We start from the raw sequence: 21880 nt of genomic DNA, 5'->3' as shown, positions 1-21880 counted from the left end.
GAAATGCAATTGATAAGTTCTGTTTGTACATGGTCAGTCTTTCCCTTTCCCTTCCCTCACTGTAACTTGCTAGATGTCTTCCATTTTTCTTTCAGGGACAAGGAAATAAAGTTGATCCCTCTTGTCTGTGACAATTGATTACTTATCTTGCTCTGAATCTGCATCTGTGAGATGGACATTTAGTTGGGTCCAGCCTGCAAGGAACTCAAGTTTGCCTTCATGGTAAACCCCACAAGGGAACACAATATATTGCCTTCAAATTGTCTTTCACAGCCTCAGCTTTCTATTTCAAAATTGTCTTTAATCAAATGTTTAATCACCTCTACTAGATCATTAGGAAAATATTGTTATTATGAGGTTGTAAGGGCATTTTCATTGCTTTTTTTTTTTATCATTTACAACTCCCTGTTAGCTTTCAAAGTGATTTGAGGCTGCTTAAAATAGAAACCATATATGTCATATGGCTTTTCAAATAGAAAAACATGAGGAAGTAGGGGAAGCTTTATTATAGTCCCTGTTATTTCTTTCTTAGAAATCACATAAAAAAATTCTACAACGCTAAGGCACAGCAAGCTTGCATTCTACATTAGAGGTTCCTTCTTAAAGTCCTATTTTCTTGCCCTGTGTTGAAATTGCCCTCATAGCAACATTAACTGAGGGTTTACCATGTGCCAGGCACTCTCCAGTACTTCACAAGCATTAGTTTATCTAGTTCCTGAAACACATCCATAAGGGGGATACTACATGAACTTTATTTTAAATATGAGGGAACTAAATTTGGAGCTTAAGTAGCTTGCTTGAAGTCTAACGGCAGAGAGAATTCCAATCTAGGTAAGTCTGATGGTCTCCAGAATACTTCATCATTAATGAATACTTATAAGTAATGGGTCCTATACCATTAGTGGATCATGAGGTCAACTTAGTAGCTTGTGATCCCATATGTGAATTAGATAGACTAGCAATGATCAGAGTACATCCCACAAAGTAAAAAGCAAGTTATATTTCAAGAAATTTTGTTTTCAGTGTGTATCTGTTTGTATGCTGAATTGTGATACAAAATATATGTCTGTGAGTTACTACCATAAAAAACTTTCAAAGCTGCTTCACTAAGATATATTGATTCTCACTCATTCATGTTCCAAGTACAAGAGGACTACTAGTTTTTTATAAATCTGCCCTCTACAGAAATGTTTACAAGGAAGGAGAGATTTAAAAATCTATGACTCAGTACGCCTCTCCCTGTGTGAATAGGCTTAACAAGCCAACTCCCAGAGCCACACAGCAGAATTTCCCTAAAATAGTCAGACCTGCTGGTCGTATGCCAAGTTGCTAATAGTAAATCACTCATCTACCACTGCAACAATAGCAGACCAAATATTTTTTGTTTTGGTAAGGAAAAATCCAATGGGTACAAAAGCATCCCAGGGCCACCCTCTCCATCTGGGGAAGATGTAGCAGCAGCAGCTTCTGGAGTAGAGTGTGCATTGGTATGTCCAGCTGTCCCCAAGGAGGGCCAGGCTCTGTGTGTGTGTGTGTGTGTGTGTGTGCTGATGTATTTATTAAAGGGAAGTGAAAATTAGACAAAATGAGCAAAGACAATACAAAATATAATGTGTTTTCTAAGATGTTAAACTATTTTTTATGAACTTCCTACCTATGAAAGACAATTTAGTTCTCATATCCTCTCTCCCCATATACGTATTGAATCATCCCCTGACCCCAAGGGCCCGCTGTTAACTACTGTGTTATGAAGATATCAATTAAAGCAGGAAGCTGCATTTCAAGGGGCATAAGTTCTCTGTGAGGACAGATTAAAAATAGTCTCCTTGTGCAGGGAACATAAGACAAAAGCTGAATAGTGGCTAGGCTGAATGAGAATATGATAAAAGGAATAAAAAGGAATATAATTAACTTTGACAAAATTACTCTGTGGATAGGATGACCAAAAACATTCCGGAAATTTAGATGTAAGAGACATTCTTTCAATTTCGAAAGAGTACTTTCCAGAAAATAAAGAGATGCTCTTCGTAAATACTCTAGTACAATTGTGGAAGTCATGTATTTTTTTAAAGGAATGCAAGATGAAACTTCACAGAAAATGACTGAAGGAGAGTGTACACTCAGGCATGACTATAGTTCATTATAACTAATTGAAGGGAGCAAGGGGCATTAGCAAGGGGCTCCTAACCATGTCACTGAAGGTTGGCATCAAGGCCAGGAGTTCCCTTGGATTGGTGATATAATGTTTTATAATATAGCAGGATAGATAACAAACCTTCTGTGACTTTCCAAACTGATGACTGCATTTAACTTCCTTACACCTGAAACATAAGAGAAAATATCACCCATACATAGACTGGTTGAAGGAATAACAGAGATAAACCACTTGTGCAAATCGCCTGGGACACAGTAAGCTCAATGAGTGTTAGGTGTTCTTACTATTATCTCTCCTTATTCAAATGTGGTTCTAGATTTCTCTCTAATTCACACTTGAACTGTCCTTTTGCATATGTATTTTTATTATGTCACCTCAAATCCTTCTCATAAAGGGTCAATAAGTAAATAAATCCATCTATTTAATTCTGTTAGCTCATGGCTTTACCTTTCTGTTTCCAAGAATGGACAATTCTTTGATTTCACACAAAAGTAAGACAATTACTTTGGTTTTGTTTACTATTGCCTTCCTGAAATTAGTTCAAAATGAACCTTGATCCAATTGTTAGTATAGCTGGTGTTAGATATGACCATGATTGTTTAGAATGTTATAATTAAGAATATTATTCAAAGAAATTGTGTATTATGAATGACACCAAACTCAACTCATAGAGTTCTTATGAAAATTAAAGGGGATGCCATGAAAAAGTTTAGCCATATTAACACTTCCTTTCTATTACATGAGATTTCTGTCCCCTCTTTCACATAGATTTTCCACTGACTGAGGGCAGTACTCCTTTTTGCCAAAAAGGATACTTTCCCTGTGGGAATCTTACCAAGTGCTTACCCCGTGCTTTTCACTGTGATGGTGTGGATGACTGCGGGAATGGGGCTGACGAGGACAACTGTGGTGAGTCCCCCCACTGAGCTCCAAATGCCCACCTCCCCTTGTGAATGCCCTCAAACTGTGCTTGAACTAAATAATAATTGTCATGAAAGGGAAGAGATGATTTGGTATTCTATAGGGAATCCTATTATAACACAAACAATTTCTCCCAATTAATTTGTGATGATGACCAGAATTTTCACAGGTAGGAGTTGCTTAAACCAGAAATATAAAATTGATAAAAATTGAAGTCATATTTTGAAATCTACTTGGATGCCCATATTCTAATTTTAAATGTCTTCCTATGACTACCTCTTTTTGGCTTGGTAATTTGGTTCAGCTGCAGGAATACATTTCATAAGGTGTGAATGGGCTCTGCCTAGAGAACTGATTCATCGAACAGACCTATATTGTGCCAGGGGCTCTTCAATTCACCCGACCACAGCAGGCTCAAGGGAGAGGAGGTCTTATCCTCATGGAGTTCATGTGGGCCATGTGAACAAGGAGGACAATAAACCTGTACATAAAAAAATAAAATGTATTTAAGTATTAATATTTATTTAAATACTAAATATTTCAGAAAGTGATAAATGCCAGAAAGAATAGAAAACAAGAGGATGGGATAGAAAGTGACCTGAAGGGGGGGTTATTTTAAAGATGCAACCAGAGAAAACCTCTCTGAGATAATAACATTTGAATTGAGAACCAAACCATGAAAAACTGTAGAGGAACAGAGTTGCAGACAAAAGAAACAGCAAGTGTAAAAGCCCTGAGGCTCAATGAAATAAGAAAATGTGTTTGTGGGACAGAAAACCAGAATGGCTTGATCAGAGTGAACAAGGATATAGAAGGTGAGGAGGTAAGCAGAGGCCAGATCACCAAAACTCTTACAGGCCATTTCAGGTCTGTATGTTGGGAGTGTATATATTGTCTAATATAACATGTATATTTTTACTTGAAGAAGCTGATGCCAAGTTGACATGTCTAGCTAATGAGCGAGTAGCCCTAAAACACAGATCTCCTGAATCTGAAAGAATCCTATGTGTTTTCTACCACACTGAACTGCCATTCCTTGGCTTTGCCCAACTAGCAATCAAAGTGAGACAACATTGTCCAGGAATGCCAGGCATCTGTCTCTAGAATCTGCTTTCCTGCCCCTGTTATTCATGCATGCTTCCCTCTCACAGAAACTTCTGCCCTCACCTCCTGTGGATCATTCATGCTCATCCTTTGGGATTCAGTTCAGGTCCCCTTTTCACCTGAGAAGCTTGGCTTCCCTGGCCCCAATTCCCTGTCCTAAAGCTCTCTCACCAGTCTAAGATAAGCACCTTTTCTCTCTGTTTCCACAGCATCATGGCTGTACCTGTATGGTCGTACTAAGGGCTGCCTTGTCTTTTCACTGTACTTCTTCCACTAGACATGAACTTCTTGAGAAGAGTTCTTTGTGTCTTATTTGCTTTGGTGTCACCAGAGCTAAGACAGTAGAGTACATCGTAGGTGCCCATTCACTGCTCAGTGATGAGGGCAGCTGTCTGGATGTCAATGGGCAAGTCAATCAAATGCTTGGCATTCCCTCTTCACTGCGTGGGAATCAGAGACCCTTCATGTTTATCTGCCTCATGAGGATGTTCTGAATGCAAATTAAAAATAATTTTTGTAAAGGCATCAAATAGAATTATTTTAAAAACCATTGTGGGTATTAATAAGAAATAGAAACAAGTTAAACGTTTCAGGGATCAAAGGGGACTTGTGGGCAACTATTTAAATTTACTTTTCTATTTGTAAACAAACTTCAGTATCTTACATTATAACATGTATCTCACCATTTTAATAGCATATATTAAAGTAATGATATTTCAGAATCAGGCCTCTTTTTTAAAAAGAATAGAATTTTCTTGCAGAAAAGGAGAAGGAAATTTGGCAAATAAGCTGGTTATGTCCTCTGACAGATTGAGAAAATATGATTTCACTCTATAGGACTAGATAGTCTTTATTAAAAGGAACTTTGCTTTTGCTTTATGAAGAAGAGCAGGTGACACATATTTTATTATCAGTCATTACATCTATCAAGTATGGATCTACACATACATATGCAGCAATATGCATATGACAAAACAATTCAGATTGTATTTTCTTCTGAGGACCTCAAAATTAAAGATGAAACATGTAAACTGTCAGCATTAGAAACAAGTAATATTTTTCAAGATGCATATATGTATGTCAAATAATTATCTAGTTCCATTATATATTTTCTGATACATACATTTGAAATATTTGTAACTGCAAAAAAGGGGAAAACTCCAGATGTTTGCTTAGCTTTTTCTCCCTTACCATCTATGTTATCATTGAATTACTTAAACAAATTTTTATTTGATTTCATTATCAATTTTTTATACTTTTGTTTTGTAATTTGATATTTGATTTATAGAATAACTGACACATATTCATCACCATTTCACAGGAGACACTAGTGGATGGGCGACTATATTTGGCACAGTCCATGGAAATGCTAATAATGTGGCATTAACACAGGAGTGCTGTAAGTGGTATTGATTCAAAGACTCAGTATCAGCTTTGCGAGCAACATGATTTGCGGTGCATGGATTTATATGGGTGGTGTGATAAATTCCCTTTGGAATTTCAATTTCAGTTCAATGTATTTCAATGGTCAACTGGTCTGTTGTCTGCCATGGGACTGAAGAGATGGAAGAAAACAGTATACTCCATTCATGCTCATTTTATGTATTAGCCTATGATTGCAAGAATACATAGATATTGAATAATTATGACAAATAATAAAGATCTTTTTCCCTTTAATCACTTTCTTCAATAAAGATTGAACACCAACTACTTTCCAGCCCCTATGTTAAGGACTGAGAGTACAATGATAAGAAAGATGTGGCCCCAACTCACAAATACTTCACACTGTAGCAAGAAAGACAAATCCTCATGGAAGCAGGGAAGGTACAATATAGTGCTAAACTGGGGGAATGATGTCTGCACAAGGGAATGTGGAAGCCCGTTGGAAGAAATGAAGGCTGTGCCAGGGGTGGGGAAAGAACCACAGAGAAGATGACACTGAGATGGACTTAGAAGTCCCTGGATGAGGGAATGGGAGGAGGTAACAGGACAAGCAGGGAAGCAAGATCTGCCAAATGCTGAGGTAGGAAGGTGCAGAGCAGCTCCCAATGCCTTTTTTCCCAGTGGTTCTGAGTGCCTGGAGCAGAGGAGCTGGACCTAGAAGATGAGGCCAGCCCATAAAGGGTTTTGGGGGCACACCTTGGACATTGGCCTCTACTCTGTAGATAGAATCATGTCTTTATACATACCTATACTACATACATGTGTATAATGTATACATAGGCACAATTATGTAGGTGCATATACAATTATATGTGTATATTATTATGTATATATAATGCATATATATTTAACACTATATTAATATTATATTATGCACTTTATAATACCAGTTTATAATCACCACTTATTATGTGCTTTACTATACATACTCAGGAGCATCATATATAAAAATTAGAAATTAAAAGATTAAAAATAAATATAACTGAGAGTTCTAATAGTTTCTTCCTGAACCACAATAAGTCATCTTGTACACATCCCATTGTGGAGATCACTGCTGTACACAGTGGGAAACCACCCCCCAAAATTGTGGGCTTATTTTCTTTTAATGAAGAGGAAGAAGCATATGATAAGGAGCGTTTGTGAGACTGATTCTTCCACCAAAATTATAGAGAATGGATTAGAACAATGGTCCTCAGCCCTGGGCAACTTTTGCCCCTAGAGAACATTTGACAATTGTCTGGAGACATTTGGGTTTTCACAACTGATGGGTTGCTACTGGCATCTAGTGTGTAGAGGACAAAGATGCTGTTGTGCATCCTATAATGTATAGGACAGCCCCCCACAGTGGAGAATGGGCCTCCCCAAATGTCAACCTTGTCAAGGCTGAGGAGAAAGTACAGTGAAAGAGATACTGATCATTATGTTTCCTGCAATACTTCAGATTAATACTCATAATCTAAAACCAGAAAATGTCAGTGCGAAAAGTTAAGATAGAGATGCAAGAAGCATTCCTGAAGAAGAATACAGAGCCTGTGGGTATGACTGACTTGCAGGTGAGGGGTCTATGTTCACATTGCTCATTTAGACAACAGGCTCAGCTTGGACTACATGGGATTCTTTTATTGGTAAATAAGAGTTTCAAACCCCAGGTTTTCAATCTAATAATATAACCACTATTTTTGATGTCAATAAACATTGAAGTAAACATTCTGAACTTATCTTTAAGAAGTTGAGCTAATTAGCATAAACTTATAAACAACATAGAATATTTTCCAGAATTTTATACACTAGAATGCATCTTTTGAATTAAGCAGGTACTCAATAAAAGTTTGTTGAACTTACCAAAATTCAGTGACATTGATTTTAAAAAGTTTGGATAAAAGTGATTTAAAGGAAACAGAGCAATTAGAAAGAACTTATAAAGATTTCAATAAATAATAATAAATACAAAAGTTGGAAAATAATCCTCATGTTCTTAGCTCCCATCAAAACAATTACCCATAGGATCAGAGGCAAAATCAAGTGCTCCATAAATATCGCTTCTCTCTCTTTCTCTCTCTGTCACACACACACACACACACACACACACACACAGTGATTATCTGTCCCATGGGACAACTTGGCCTGGTTTCTCCGTAGATTTCTCACTCCTATTATACGCCATTATCTTAATAATTATGTAAGTTTCTTCACAGTAAAATCTGAAGTTTTATTTTTCTTCTGAATGTTTCAGACAGATGGATCTTTGGTTCTCTCAGCTTTATAGCATCTATACAATTTTTATCTTCCACTATAACTTTATAATAATGAAAAACAAAGAACCAAAATAAGAGGGAATCTGACTCGGTTGATTTCAATAAGGCACAATGGAGGCTATGGCAGAAACTGCGTCCCTCTCTTCTCCCAGCTCCAGAAGTTTGAAAGGGGAAAAAGAATGGAATTTAATTTTAATCAACAAGCATTTATTGAGCAACCTCTTTGTGTCATTCAATTCAATTAAATTGACTCAATTTTACCCATTACAGATTTACTCCATCATAGTAAGGTTTTTCATTGAAGAGAACTTAATCTTACTTCACTATATGCTTTTTTGCCATTTAAACCTTTCTGTGGTTTCTTTCTAATCACTTATTAAGTGCCTCTGAAATGACCACTGGAAGCTAGAACTGAGATGAAACACCACATTAGTCTATATTTGGCTAGGTGAGAAGTCTTGTTTGCTTTTATTATGGGCCCAAATTAGTGCACTGAAGGTGTAAATGTTATACTTTCAATGAAGAGAGAACAATGTCATTTATTAGAGATAAGGTCATAATTTTTAAAAAGTATTGTTTTCCCAGTGAAATACTACTCTTTTGCCCCCTAGTTCTAAATCAGTATCCACAACCCTGTGACTGCAAAGGAACTGAATTGGAATGTGTAAATGTCGGCTTAAAGTCTGTGCCAGTGATTTCCAGCAATATGACATTACTGTGAGTAGAATTCGCATCTTGCTGATATTTGCCTGTAAAATCATATGGAAACAATGTAGTCTAATCTAACCTCCCCTTGTTCTGTTTTGTTACTTATATACTAGCAAAATAATAGAAGCTCCCTTTAAACCACCAGCCATTAGAGAATTCTTCATGCTTCTTCTCCAAGGAAAACAGGTTTTAAACACTGAGTGTTAGATTAGCTTGAATATCATTTAACTCACAAATGTCTGTGGTCTGGAGTGTTTATTTCAGTTACTTTCTGATCTATTGTTTTTACTAAAATGCTGGTACTGTACAACTAAAAATGGAAATAAAAAGGAAGACCACTAGCTTATTCTATCTCATTTTAAATAGCAGTAATTGTCCAAGATTGCAAAGATATAAAAGATCCATGAAGCTAGCTGTGTTATCACTGTACAAATTTTCCTGTACTTTGGAAAATTGCTTTGAGAGCCTCAGGAATTTGCAATCATGTTATAATTTGACCATGCATGAGTTGGTTAGGATTTTCTTTTTCTTTTTTTTATTTATTCATTTGAGACAGAGAGAGAGAGAGAGAGAAAGCAGGAGCAGTGGGGAGAGGCAGAGGAAGAGGGAGAAACAGACTCCCTGCTGAGCAGGGAGCCTGATATGGGGCTCAATCCCAGGACCTGGAAATCATCACCTGAGCTGAAGGCAGACGCTTAACCGTCTGAGCCACCCAGGCGCCCCGAGTTGCTTAGGATTTCCTGTTGGTTTGTTTTTGTTTGGTTTTTTTTGGGGGGGGGGGTTGTTTTGTTGTATTTTGTTAAATTACCCAGAGAGTAAAGATGTTAAATCACCATAGACATTCTAGTCTATGATACTAACCAGACTTGTCAAATGTGTGCAAACTGCTTAATTTTGCTTTATGGACTTCTCATTCTCCCATGAAGAAGTTTTCAGTTACCACGGTCGTTTTCAAATATGTGTTAAGCAGCATGGAGTATCATTAAATATCCTGTTTTCAAGCATGCACTTTCTAGGAAAACTTTGGTTGGTCATTAAACCTGTAATGAAGTCTGCTTTACCTGTTATTTTAGGTCTCTTAAGAAAAATAAAATTCACAGTCTTCCAGATAAAGTTTTCATCAAATATACAGAACTTAAACAGATGTAAGTAGCTATTAGTAGTGTTTTTATGAAGAAATCCTTGTGATGTTTTATTTAAGATGCCTTTTATCTTTTTAAGTAAAATGAAATATAAACTTGATAACTTTTCCATGAAATTTATTTTTCCAAATGTAATTAAGATTAGGAAATTAAGCTTTGAAAACTAGCATATTATCTTTCCATTTCATAATTTAAAATAGATGAATTGATTTTATTTAAACTATTTTTAGAGAACAAAATTGGAGTTGAGATCAGGCATCTAAATAAGAAAACACATAGTTCCATGTGATTTTCCAAGATCATTTGGAAAATGACATTGTAGATTCAGAGGCACTAGATGTACTTTTTAATTTAAAGAGGAATGTTAGTATAGACCAGAATGATCCGATCATTTAAAACACATAATGATAGGATACAGCCTATCTCCCAGGATAATAGGAACAAAACCACAATCTTAGTGAAATCAGTGATATTAGCATATCTGAGGAAAGAAAATGTTAATAAATAGAGCACAGTCAGCAGTGAAGAAATGGTAGTCAGCAAGAAACAAAGTATCAAGATGCCGTCTTCCAAGAAAGAAAACCAGGATCTGGGAGACATAATCCCTAGAGAAGTCTCTACTGGAGGACAGGGATGGATTGTCAATTTCCACCATAACTAGCATGAACTATCTTTTGCCTTGATTCCCTGCTCACCAAGCAACGTTATGATGACTGCATTAACTTCCCAAATTATTCATACTAAAGTATCTGGGCAGTTATCTTGGATAGGGTCTAAGAACATTCCTATTGGTGGAATTGGATATCTCCTATTTAAATAAGGAAATTGAGAATATTCAACCTCTTGTGAGTTTGGTTACTATATGTCAGTTCCTCTGAGTACAGCCACTCTGGGATAATGAAAAGATCAAGTTTCTACACTTGCCAAGATGATCATTAGACTAGATTCAAAAATTAACAAAGTAATGTTGTAAGGCCCCTTGGCAGTACAATCATATTGTTTTATCCTTCAGCCTTCAGCATAGAAGGTTTCTAGAAATGTGAAATATGTTAAAATCTAGAAATGTAAAATACGTTAAAAGGAATAAAAATAATCTGATCTTTGGCTTATACTAGACAGACATATTTGGTTTAAAATGCCATCAACAATTCTATGCTGTTCATGAATTTAGGTACAGATTTTCTCATACAAGAAAAGAAGTCACTGAAGGAAGTCCATGAGTGAGGTGGAATCTTCTGTGAACAGAGATAATCATGCCTGGGTTTGATTACAGCCTTTGTAAATATCATCTTACATCTCTGTAAATACCATCCTGGAGCATGTGGTCATGTTGAAATCGCCACCGTGGAGTAGCTGTGCATGGACTCTGGGTTTCCAGATTCCTCCAGAGAGGAAATCCTAACTGCTAATCTTACTGGAAATTCTTAGAATCACCACATGTTCATTCTATGAATCAGTATTGTGCTTGCAATTGCCTGAATAATGCTCAAGGGAGGAAAAATAAAATAGCACTAGCAGAAAGGAAAGAAAAAAGGCTCATGTTGTAGAGTACGTTTCAATTCTATGATCTAGAGTCGTAGAAATTTTATGAATTTTTAATTAAATCTTCTTCTTATTCACAAGGCAACTAAAGTCTGCAATGGTTAAATGATTTAACTAGGATCTACAACTAGTAAGTGGAAAAGCCACATTTAGAACCCTATCTTCTGATGCCCAATGCAGTGTTTATTTTACAAGAACCAGAAACTAGAGATGGAAAGAAATCATTCTAGCATCAGATTGAATGTTCTACCAACACCTACTGTCCTAGGCCATACAGAACTCCCTTCTCTACATTTTCCCTCTAATTTGGGACAAGTTGACTTCTGAGAAGGCAGAGAGATCACCAGAGGATCAAGCAAAGGAGAGTTAAATTTCAACTATTCAGACCAAGTCCTTTTGTGGACCACTGATCTATGTCAATAATATCTCTTGTAGTATCGGGTAGCCCACTTAAGGGAAGAATATGGAATCACTCCTTTTGATAATTCAGGCCCCAATTTTTCCTAGTGAAATAAAATAGGGATTAACCTTAATTGCCCAGAGCAGCTGGAAAATTCTCCAAATAAATGTTTACTTCTACTTTGTCTGAGAAAACCTAGGTGCCACATTATCACCCAGCAGAGGCTTTCTCAATGCAAGCTGCTATTTGATGCTTTCTAGGCAGGTTGATTCTCCCAGAGACTGAGAGAAAAGAGATCAGGAGACCCTCATCAATAAATACTCACTAAGTTATCTATTAAAGGCAAAATACTGCACAATTCTTTATATTTATATAACACTTTTTAAAGTTTACAAAGAATCCAACATTTGGAATTCTCATTTGGACTTTGAATCCCCAAAATCTGTGAGGTGGGGGCAGACATCATGAGATCCTTTTAGAAATGAGGGTATCTACTCTGGAGAAGAGGGTTTGTTTGCCCAAAGGCAGCCAGCTGACAAGTATTAGAGCTTGGCCTCAAAGCCAGACCTCTGACTGTGGTCCTTTGGAAGCTTAGCTGCATGATCCAGACTCAGAATATTGTTACTGTTGATGAAAACGTCCATTAACCAAACTTTGATTTGAAAATAACTCAAGTTCTTTATAAGCATTACTCGAATATCACAAAGCAGCTCATGAGCTCATGAGTACCCCAGCCCCTTTTCTCCCACTCTTCAGCAGCTCCTGCCACTCCTTCTCCAACCCCCAGCCTCAGACATGCCCTTCCCTCTCCTGTCCTACTCTTACCTTCTCCTTCCCTATTCTGCATTACAATAGCCCAAATAACCGTAGCAAAACCCAAACCATCCCCAGGAGAAGGTGTCCGGGGAATGGACAACCCCCAGAACCCTTGGTAGCATTCATCAGGAGGGTAAAAGCTGAGAAAACCACATGTTCGTTCATTCTTTCAACAAATATTTGTTGATATGTGCAAGGTGCCACATACTGAGGTTACAGTTGTGAACAACACCAAGAAAAGGCCTCTCTTCATGGAGCTTAAGGTACAAGGTCGGAGGATAGACAATAAAATTGACAATAAAATTGAAAATACACAGTGTGTTAGATACTGATTAGGGCCATGGAGAAAAATAAGCCAGGAAGAGAATGAGGGCATGCTAAGGAAAAGAAATTTCAAAGAATATGTTAATAAATTTTGTCCTGTCACGTACCTCTACTACTGCCAAAGGTATCATCTTTAAAGCTTCCCATCTTTATTAGACTTACTCCGTGAAACAGATCAGAACACACCCAATCAGCCCTCCATATAACTGTAGATATTTAAAGCTGGCTGTTATTACCCTGCATGTTCCACACGTCTCTTCAAGCAGAATTCTCTCCCAGAAGGACCTGGTTTCATATCTGATCAACATTCTGGTCACTCTAATCTGTATATGTTCATCTACATTTGCTTTACATGAGGCATTTAGAATAAATGTAATATTATCACTGTGATATGACCAAAGCAGGGCAGGAGAAAGCTCGCAACATTTCCTTTCTAAACTCTATATGCCCTAAGCTTACATTTGCTTTTTGGTGGCTACTTCATTCCCTTAACTCTTAGTGATCATGCTTCTAAAATTCCCAATCTTATGCCATAGGTGTTTCTGCTAAGTGATGGCTACTCCATCCTGCATTTGTGCACTTGGCATTTTTTTTTTTTTTTTTTAAAGATTTATTTATTTGACAGTGAGAGACACAGCGAGAGAAGGAACACAAGCAGGGGGAGTGGGAGAGGGAGAAGCAGGCTTCCCGCGGAGCAGGGAGCCCGATGCGGGGCTCGATCCCAGGACCTTGGGATCATGACCTGAGCCGAAGGCAGACGCTTAACAACTGAGCCACCCAGGCGCCCCTGTGCACTTGGCATTTGAGAGCTAGTGGTGGGTCCATAAATTATCCCTATTCTGTTTCATCTTGTTAGAGTCAGCTTTTCTTATCAGACTGTGAATAACTTTTTGGAAAATTCAACATATTTACTATTCTTCCCAGCATTCTGTCATATGAAAATTAGATGAACCACCTTTCCCCATATCATGGAGTAAAATATTGAAGAGGATAGCGTCAAATACTGTTTCCTGAGCCCTTCATCATCATCCTTAAAATAATGTGTATTGTTCTTTATTTTGTCCATAAAACCATCATAAAACCATTTGATCAATGCCTGGTAGACCTATAAGCAATGTCAGCCACATGTTTGTGTCGGACTGATCAGTTTTTCAAAGAAAAAAATCAAGTTGGTCTGACATGCCCTGATTCTCATGTAGTCCCCTGTTCACTTTCTCTTTGAGGCATTCACAGGCAGTGTCCTAAATAGCCTGTTCTGTGATCTTGCCCAGAACCAACATCAAACTCATCCTTCTCTGCACTGGGATATATCCTAAGAGATCACTGAATCTAACTTTGAGTGAGATTGTGGTCTAGAAAGCTCTAAATATTCAGTGGATTGAGGTCATTTAGGCATCCAGAAAAATAAATTTATAAATCAAAATGAAATCTTATTTGCCAGATGAATAAATGTTGTTCAACTTATCTGAATGCTTTTACTATTGATCAGATTACTCATTTTATTTTATTTTTTTTTAAGATTTTATTTATTTATTTGATAGAGAGAGACATAGCGAGAGAGGGAACAGAAGTGGGGGAGAGGGAGAAGCAGGCTCCCTGCTGAGCAGGGAGCCCGATGCGGGGCTCGATCCCAGGACCCTGGGATCATGACCTGAGCCGAAGGCAGACGCTTAACGACTGAGCCACCCAGGCGCCCCTCAGATTACTCATTTTAATAATCTTTTAAAATATCAAAAATTTCTAATATTGGGAGGAATAAATTTAAGATGACCTTTCAGAGAAATAAAATATAATTTATAACATTGACTGTAATACTTTATCACCACTACCATGGAAACCAACAGCAGTTCTCCCCGCCATTGTAACATAAACCTTATATAAATCAGAAATTCCTTCTTAAACATGGTTCTTGTTCAAGGCAATCATTGGCAACAAAATGTAGCTCAAGGAGTCTGCCTGGCTCATGAATACAAAATGTTGCATTAAAAAATAGCCTATAAACATGCATGTCATTAAAGCATTTATTTGCTTTAGTTTCAGGTACATAAATTCCTGGCGTTTCTGCTTGAAAAGTCCTGACAGCTGAAACAGCAGGAATTCATGAACCAGTAAGTTATTCTTAAAAAGCCATTCAATGTAAAGTATATTAAATGGGCTCATATCTCAGCTCTGAATAAAAAGAGGACACCACTTGCCAAATTGTCATGTTTCCAAATTTCCCCTCATATTCACCAAGCTTCTATCCTGCAAAGAAGAAAGGGGATACTACAGGATCAAGTTAAAATTCACTAGCCTAAGTCTGAGACAGGGGACTTGGGACTCTGGTTCTCTGTGGGGTGCCAGCAAACTGAAGCCAAACCAGAAGACTAGAGGCTCTTCATTATTTAAGGAGTTGGATTCTCAACTCATGTCAGGGAAGGCAGAGGCTGTAATGTCCAGTGAGTCATGCAGATCGAAAGCACAGAGTCAAATTCACAATTTATGACTGCCCATCTCTTCAAGATTTTGCGAGCATGTAGGTAAAATGTGCATCCCACTTTTGAATACATTATCTTGAATAAAATATAAATCGCACTAGTTAGGTGGTAAATCTTATATTTAAGAGGAACTTCAATATACCTATATTATAGTATTATATTATTTTTCTGTTTTCATTTATTGTTGTAACACAATTCATTATTTTAATTTTCATTACATCACTCAAGGGCTCTGAAATGCTAAAACAGATATTGATCTGTATGGATTCATTCTATTCATAGCAGAACTTTAAAACCAAAAGCACAATTTATACTGCAGTGGGAAGCATCTCTTCACAGACATGGTGCAGGGGAGGAGGGTTGGAAAGACATGAGGTCTCCATAGGTTTCAGGTTTACTTTGTGGGATTGAAATTGATGTTTTGTGTATCTATGGATGTAATGCATGTGCTCTGTAGAACCAGCCTTTTCCACTCGGTAGTACACAGAGAAAATGACAATATTTGTTTAACACTTAGGGTTATAGATGGGTTCGCTGATAACTGGGAGCTGATCTCCGCTTTACCTAGCTACCTGAATGGCTGAGGTCTTTAATATCTTGGCACACCTTTAATGCCTTTGCTAGGGAATGAATAGTTACAGTATAACAAAATTCAGAGTATAGTCATATGCTAAAGGAGCACATGTTCTATGAATAGTTTGGCAGTGAAGTATCATAACAGTTAAGAAGGTGTTGTGCAAGATTTTAGGAACCAAAGCAAATAAAAATAAGAGATAGGGAAGCCATTCAAAAGACTATGTAGTCATTAATTACTATTATTAGTGGAAATTTCCTGCTCCTAAATACCTCTAGAAAATATGAATTCAAGGCTAACCTCTCATTGTATAATGAGCACAGGAAATGGAAATTATTTACTTAGATACTCCCAACTTAGATATTATTGAATAATACTCTATTGCTAAACTGCTTCAGGGGTTAAGTAAATCATGACCCTGTGAGCTAAGTTGATGTACTAGCCCCAGTTCAACTACTCATGCCATTTGTGACCTTGAGCACCATACTAACTCCCTTTGTGCTTCTTGCTCTGCATCTCAAAATAAAAAAGAATAAGACTTGCCCTCTCCTTTTTCCAGGGGAATAGAATGAAGAGAAATGAGGAATTAAAGTTGGAACTCTGTGCTGAAAAAAATAAAGCTCAACAGTGAGACTGGTTGGTCTCACATGGGGCGTATCTCTTGCAAGTCAGGATAAGAAAACTGTAAAACAAGACCACTTTGCTCCTCAAACTCATCACACACGAGCTCAGCGGTGCAAACCAGAGATGCCCGACTCTCACTGCATGGGTGCTAGTGGGACAGGGGCATTGGCTAGGTTCACAGCCATCTCTCATGGGCAACACCTCTACTGCTCAACATAAAAATAGGACTTGGGACTTTATAAGCCAGTTTCACAAAGTGTCTTTTAGTTGAAGGAAGTGGAGACCACATTCAACAACTTGATAAAATACCTAAACCATAATCACATGACTCTTCTATCTTATTCCTACCAGATTTCTTCAGCATAATTGTATTACACACATTTCCAGGAAAGCATTTTTTGGATTACATAACCTGCAAATATTGTAAGTAACTTCTTTATAATTATGAGTACAATTTTAAGTAAAGATTAGAAGGGTAGAATGGTCATTTTTGAACGCTTGACTTGGCTGTAGCGAAATGGGAGGAATCGGTTATCACGAAGTACTTAGATTAGTTATTATGCTAAAAGAATTATTAAAAGATTCCTAGTTTTACCAGTTACAAAGACTCTCCTTAACCTTGTCTTCTCAAGTTTGGGTCATTTCCACAATATTTTAGCATTTTATTTTTTCTAACCCTCGCTAATTTACCTATATATTTTCTTAAAATGCTAGTCTACTAAGGATGTGACCAAAAAGGACAAAAGCAAGAATAACCTCCTCTTATACTCTTAAAAAATATAATATTCCAACACACTACTTTTGGCCATTTTGCTGGTCCTGGCCCCGGTGTTGCACACACTAGGCTTGTTATCTGTATCTCCTAGTTGTTCCTTGATTTCTTCCCCTCTTCTTATCCAGTTGGGTGCTTTCAGAGACAGATGTCCATACTCCATAATCATCAGCAGCAGCTCATATTCTGATTATATGTGACTAAAATGGAGCATTGAGTTTGCCTAATTGACTTGCGCATGCTATTTATAGGTATCTCAACCACAACTGCATCACAGCTCTCAGACCCGGAGTATTCAAAGACTTACATCAGCTAACTTGGCTGTAAGTAGTCTAGTTTTTCCTTCCCCCACAAAAGATCAGTCTTGATGATATACATCAATGCTTATCATTTCCATCTATTTATGTATCTTGTTTATTATACTCATTTTTCTGACTGTCACATAATCTGGAGCACTTTACCCAAGCAATTCAGATAATGGCATGCCAAATGGTAGTTATGTGCAAAGAAATCTGTGCCATGCTTTTTCAGGAAGTTTCCTGAGTCCAGCCAGTGTTTACCTATTCCAGCGTTTCTCAACCGCAACTCTGTTGGCATTTGATCCAGATAATTCTTTGATGAGGGGGGTGTTCTTGTGTATTTTGGGATGTTTAGCAGCACCTGTGGTCTCTACCCCAGTTGATGACAGTAGTCCTGATTCCCAGAGTTATGACAACCAAAAATGTCTCCAGACATTCTCAAATGTCCCCTGACCTAGAAAGTAAGCAAGTTAAGGGCTTTTTTGATTTCCAGAACATTCATAGAAAAGTCTGAAAATATGGTAGTTTGTGGTGTTTCATTACTTTCCAGGCTGAGCCACCAGCTCCATACTGAGGAGTCTCACATCAGGCGTTTGTGTTTTCATCAGGAAAATGAACATCAGGCAGTTAGAAGGGTCTATGTGTCAGTTTGCCCATTTTCTGTAGGTTGGCCTGGCCTAATGGAAAAAGCCAGAACTTCAACTTCATCCAGATCCTGTGTATGCCGTGGTCCTATGCTTAATGTCCCAGGCAACTTTCTTAATCTTCCGAATTTCTCATCTGTAAACTATAATCACAGTTCCTTTCTAAGAACAATGTTGTGAGGTTAAATCACAGGGCATGTATAAACTGCCACATGCAGAGCTCCTGGCATATAGTAGGTGCCCAATGTCACTCCCTTCTTCAACTCTTACCCTCAGGGACCCCTGGCTTCAAAGGTACAAGAAAAAAGAAGGCATATTTCCCTTTAGTCTATTTCTTTCTAGGAAAATACCATATATCATTAGAAACGATGATTTGAATATATGAATATTTTCACTCTTTCACCCTCAAAGCTCCTAATGAGTTTGTTTGTGCAGACCTTATTAAATGCATCATGTAAACACCATGAGACCAAAGAACTATTTGTGATTTCCTAAGAATTTTTTTTCCTCATTCACTCTTCATTCAGTCAATCAGTAGGTCAAAGCATTCACCAAGCCTGTATTCAGCTAATTAATAATTCAGCTTGTGCTGGACCCAAGTATACAGCGGTGAAGCGTATGACTCAGGCCTTGAAGTCCAATGGGAGGTGGAAGCAGGCAGAGAAAACAATCAGGACAGAGCTCATAAGGGCTGGGACGGGGGGTGGTAAGAATTTGGAGGAAAGAGCCAGGGTGAAGGAGGGGCTCTCAGGGAAGAGGATGGGGGCCAAGTGTGGACAGGCAGGAAGGAAGAGAGCAGGTGTTGGGGGAGACATGATTGTCATGGGCCTTTTCTTGTTTGCTGGTTTTATTTCACAAATGTCTCTGATGCTGGAAATGTTTGTGATATGTTTTTTTCAGAATTCTAGATGACAATCCAATAACCAGAATTTCACAGAGGTTGTTTACTGGATTAAAGTCCTTGTTTTTCCTGTAAGTGTTCATCTAACCTTCAATACATCTGTCTATAAATTGCAAAAACATCTAACACTAGCTTACAAAAAAGAGCTTTAAAAAAACTCAAGCCTGCTAACATTTTTATTAGTCAAAACCTTTCCTGTATGTCCAGCCACAGTTACTGTTGCCATTTCCTGGCCATGGTATATTTTAAGCCTACTGGTTGATTGCTTTTTGATCTCCTTTAATTTCCTTTAATCCTAAGGCATGTTTGACTTGCAGTTGTTAACCAAAGATAGTATTCATTTTTATCTCCTAACTACATTTAAATCTATCAGAATCTCCCAGGAGTTCAGCTCCGACTACATTTTTAACAGAGGGAAATGTGCCTTTGCCCAGCGAGAGTCACTAAAAATTCCAAAATCTTTGTCCCCCCGACAGAGCTGTTCTCATAATTATGTTCTCACTATTTATTAATACACTGAAATGATTTATCAGCAGGGGATTATTATGTTCCTTTATAGTTGATCGTATAGCATCATTATTTTTCCATTTGTCAAAAGGGACCACAATATCATAAATTAATTGTGCAGCTTAACATGCTGATGGGTTGTTTTCTTTCCCCCAGAGCCCCTGCTACCATTTCTTAGATTTAATGCAGTTTGCGATGTGGCCCTTTAATACTGTAAGTGATTAATATTTCCCTTAAGAAAAAACTCTGGATGTAGGATGCTAGAAATGATTGCAAATTTGAAGTTTACAAGGAAAATTACCATGAACTTCAAAATTATTACTCAATATATACTTTTGTTTCATCTCATAAAATTAAACTGTACAATGTTTATTCCCAGGTTATATATATCATACTTTTGTGTTCATAGTTTCTTTGACATCTGTCTCCTTTTCCGTGCCGTTCGCATATCTAGAGATCATTTTGAAGAGGTAGTTATGTCTGTATTCTTTATCCGGATGTGTTGATTTTAGCATGCAAGTTTCCAAATTGTGGAAATAGTAAAAATGTTGTTCTTAAAGTGGCATATCATTTTGTTTCTAATTAACATCTTCTTTGTGTAAAGGTCTATGGTTAATAACTACTTAGAAGCCCTTCCCAAACAGATGTGTGCCCAAATGCCTCATCTCAACTGGATGTGAGTATGCATTTAGGAGCTAATTTGTTCTTCATCCGGATTAAGAAAACTAGACCTGAAGTTAATTCATGATTACATAAAAAGCCCATTGGTGATCTTTCCAAAACCCAAATCCGATTATGTTATTTCCTGGTTTAAAAATCTTTTCAGAATTCCACTGGGTGTGCAGGTCAAATTCAGACTTGCCCCTTGAGCACCCAAGGCCCCCCATTTTCTATCCCTTCCTCCATATAGTCTACTACCCTGCTCCTCCTCCTCACGAGTTTTCCTTCCAGATGCACCAAACTGCTATAATCAATTCCCCGGGCACATATTATTCCTTCAATTAGAAAAGTCTTGCTCCTTTATTCTTTTGGTTAACTCCAACATCTCCTTCAAAAGTCAGCTTAAACATCCCCTCCAGGAGGCCATCCCTGACATGCCAGTCAATTTTATTGCCTGCCTCTCTGCCTCCTTTATTTACACTATGGACAGACGTCCACCATGCCACCTGGTTCCTACACTGCACACCTGTCTTGCTCTCACTATCATAGAACCATCGGTTTACTTGTCTGTCCCCTACCGTTCTGTAAGTTCTACTAGGGCAGAAACCCCCCTTGGGATTTATATCCCAGCATTTGTACAATGACCAGCACATAATAACTGCTCAAAAACCTTTGTGAAACTAATGTGCTAAACCATTTCCACTCCTTGTTAACTTTGAACCAATACTTGTTTAAAACATTTAGTTGGTTTACTTCATGGCTTCACTACCACTACTCCCCATTCCTGCCACCTTCATCTTCACGGTCTCCTGAGACAGGCTGTATTGTCCCACGCAGACATCTCTTGCCCTGTGAAATGCTGATTGTACTGTCCCCTGGAACTCTCCTCATTGTTAAATCAGGGGACTCAATACTCATAAGATGATAAAACTGTAGTGTCTCAGCTTTTGATCCTTTCTGAGCTAGCCTTACAATTACTTGTTACAACTATTAGGTGCCCTTGTGTTTATTTACTGACATACATTTATTTATTTATTTATTTATTTATTTATTTATATACCTGTTACCACAATACTTTTAAGGCAATAGAGGTCTTACGTAGATGTGCCACTGCCGAAAGGGAAATAATGGTCTGAACATGAGAATAAAACTTGTTAAGAATAGGTGAGAAAAAACAACTTAGAAAACACATGAGCACATCTGCACAATAGAAGCAAACAGGAAAGGGTGAAAGTAGCAGAAAAAGATCAGGGCCCAGGCCTGTTCCCCAAAATGGATATCAGCAACCAAGAGGAGATCGGGAACCATTGTCAAAACCCTGGGTTCTGGCATACTCATGGTCACTCAAGGCTCCTTCAAACACTAGGGAAAAATGTAGACATCCAGTGAAAATATGTTGTTAGTAAGATAGTCTGATTGCACATGGAAAAGGGCCTTTAAACCAAGAGGGCAGAGAACTGAGAGGTCAGACCCGAAAAAACCCCATAAGGCAAAAAAAACTGCCCTGGCCAGGCTTTTCCTCCATCACTTGCCATCAGTAGGGCTATGCTCTCAACTCTTTACTGTTATACCTGTGAAATGTAAAAACATTTATTCCCATTCCATTTTACAA

General features: G+C 37.8%; 1 protein-coding gene across 1 annotated transcript in view; it reads left to right on the top strand.

Moving 5' to 3' along the window:
* The window catches only part of RXFP2 (relaxin family peptide receptor 2), a 55324-nt gene that overhangs the window by 14109 nt on the left and 19335 nt on the right, over window positions 1-21880 (top strand). The window contains exons 2-9 of the mRNA XM_032402498.1: window positions 2924-3064; window positions 5502-5579; window positions 8490-8595; window positions 9660-9731; window positions 16837-16908; window positions 17509-17580; window positions 19101-19172; window positions 20213-20284. Of these exons, the coding sequence (XP_032258389.1) occupies window positions 2924-3064; window positions 5502-5579; window positions 8490-8595; window positions 9660-9731; window positions 16837-16908; window positions 17509-17580; window positions 19101-19172; window positions 20213-20284 (685 nt within the window). The remainder of the gene's footprint in view (window positions 1-2923; window positions 3065-5501; window positions 5580-8489; window positions 8596-9659; window positions 9732-16836; window positions 16909-17508; window positions 17581-19100; window positions 19173-20212; window positions 20285-21880) is intronic.

The sequence above is a fragment of the Phoca vitulina genome, unplaced genomic scaffold (assembly GCF_004348235.1).
Source record: "Phoca vitulina isolate PV1807 unplaced genomic scaffold, GSC_HSeal_1.0 scaffold5, whole genome shotgun sequence".
In the NCBI taxonomy this organism is placed as follows: domain Eukaryota; kingdom Metazoa; phylum Chordata; class Mammalia; order Carnivora; family Phocidae; genus Phoca; species Phoca vitulina.
This window is presented reverse-complemented; position numbering and strand designations above follow the sequence as displayed.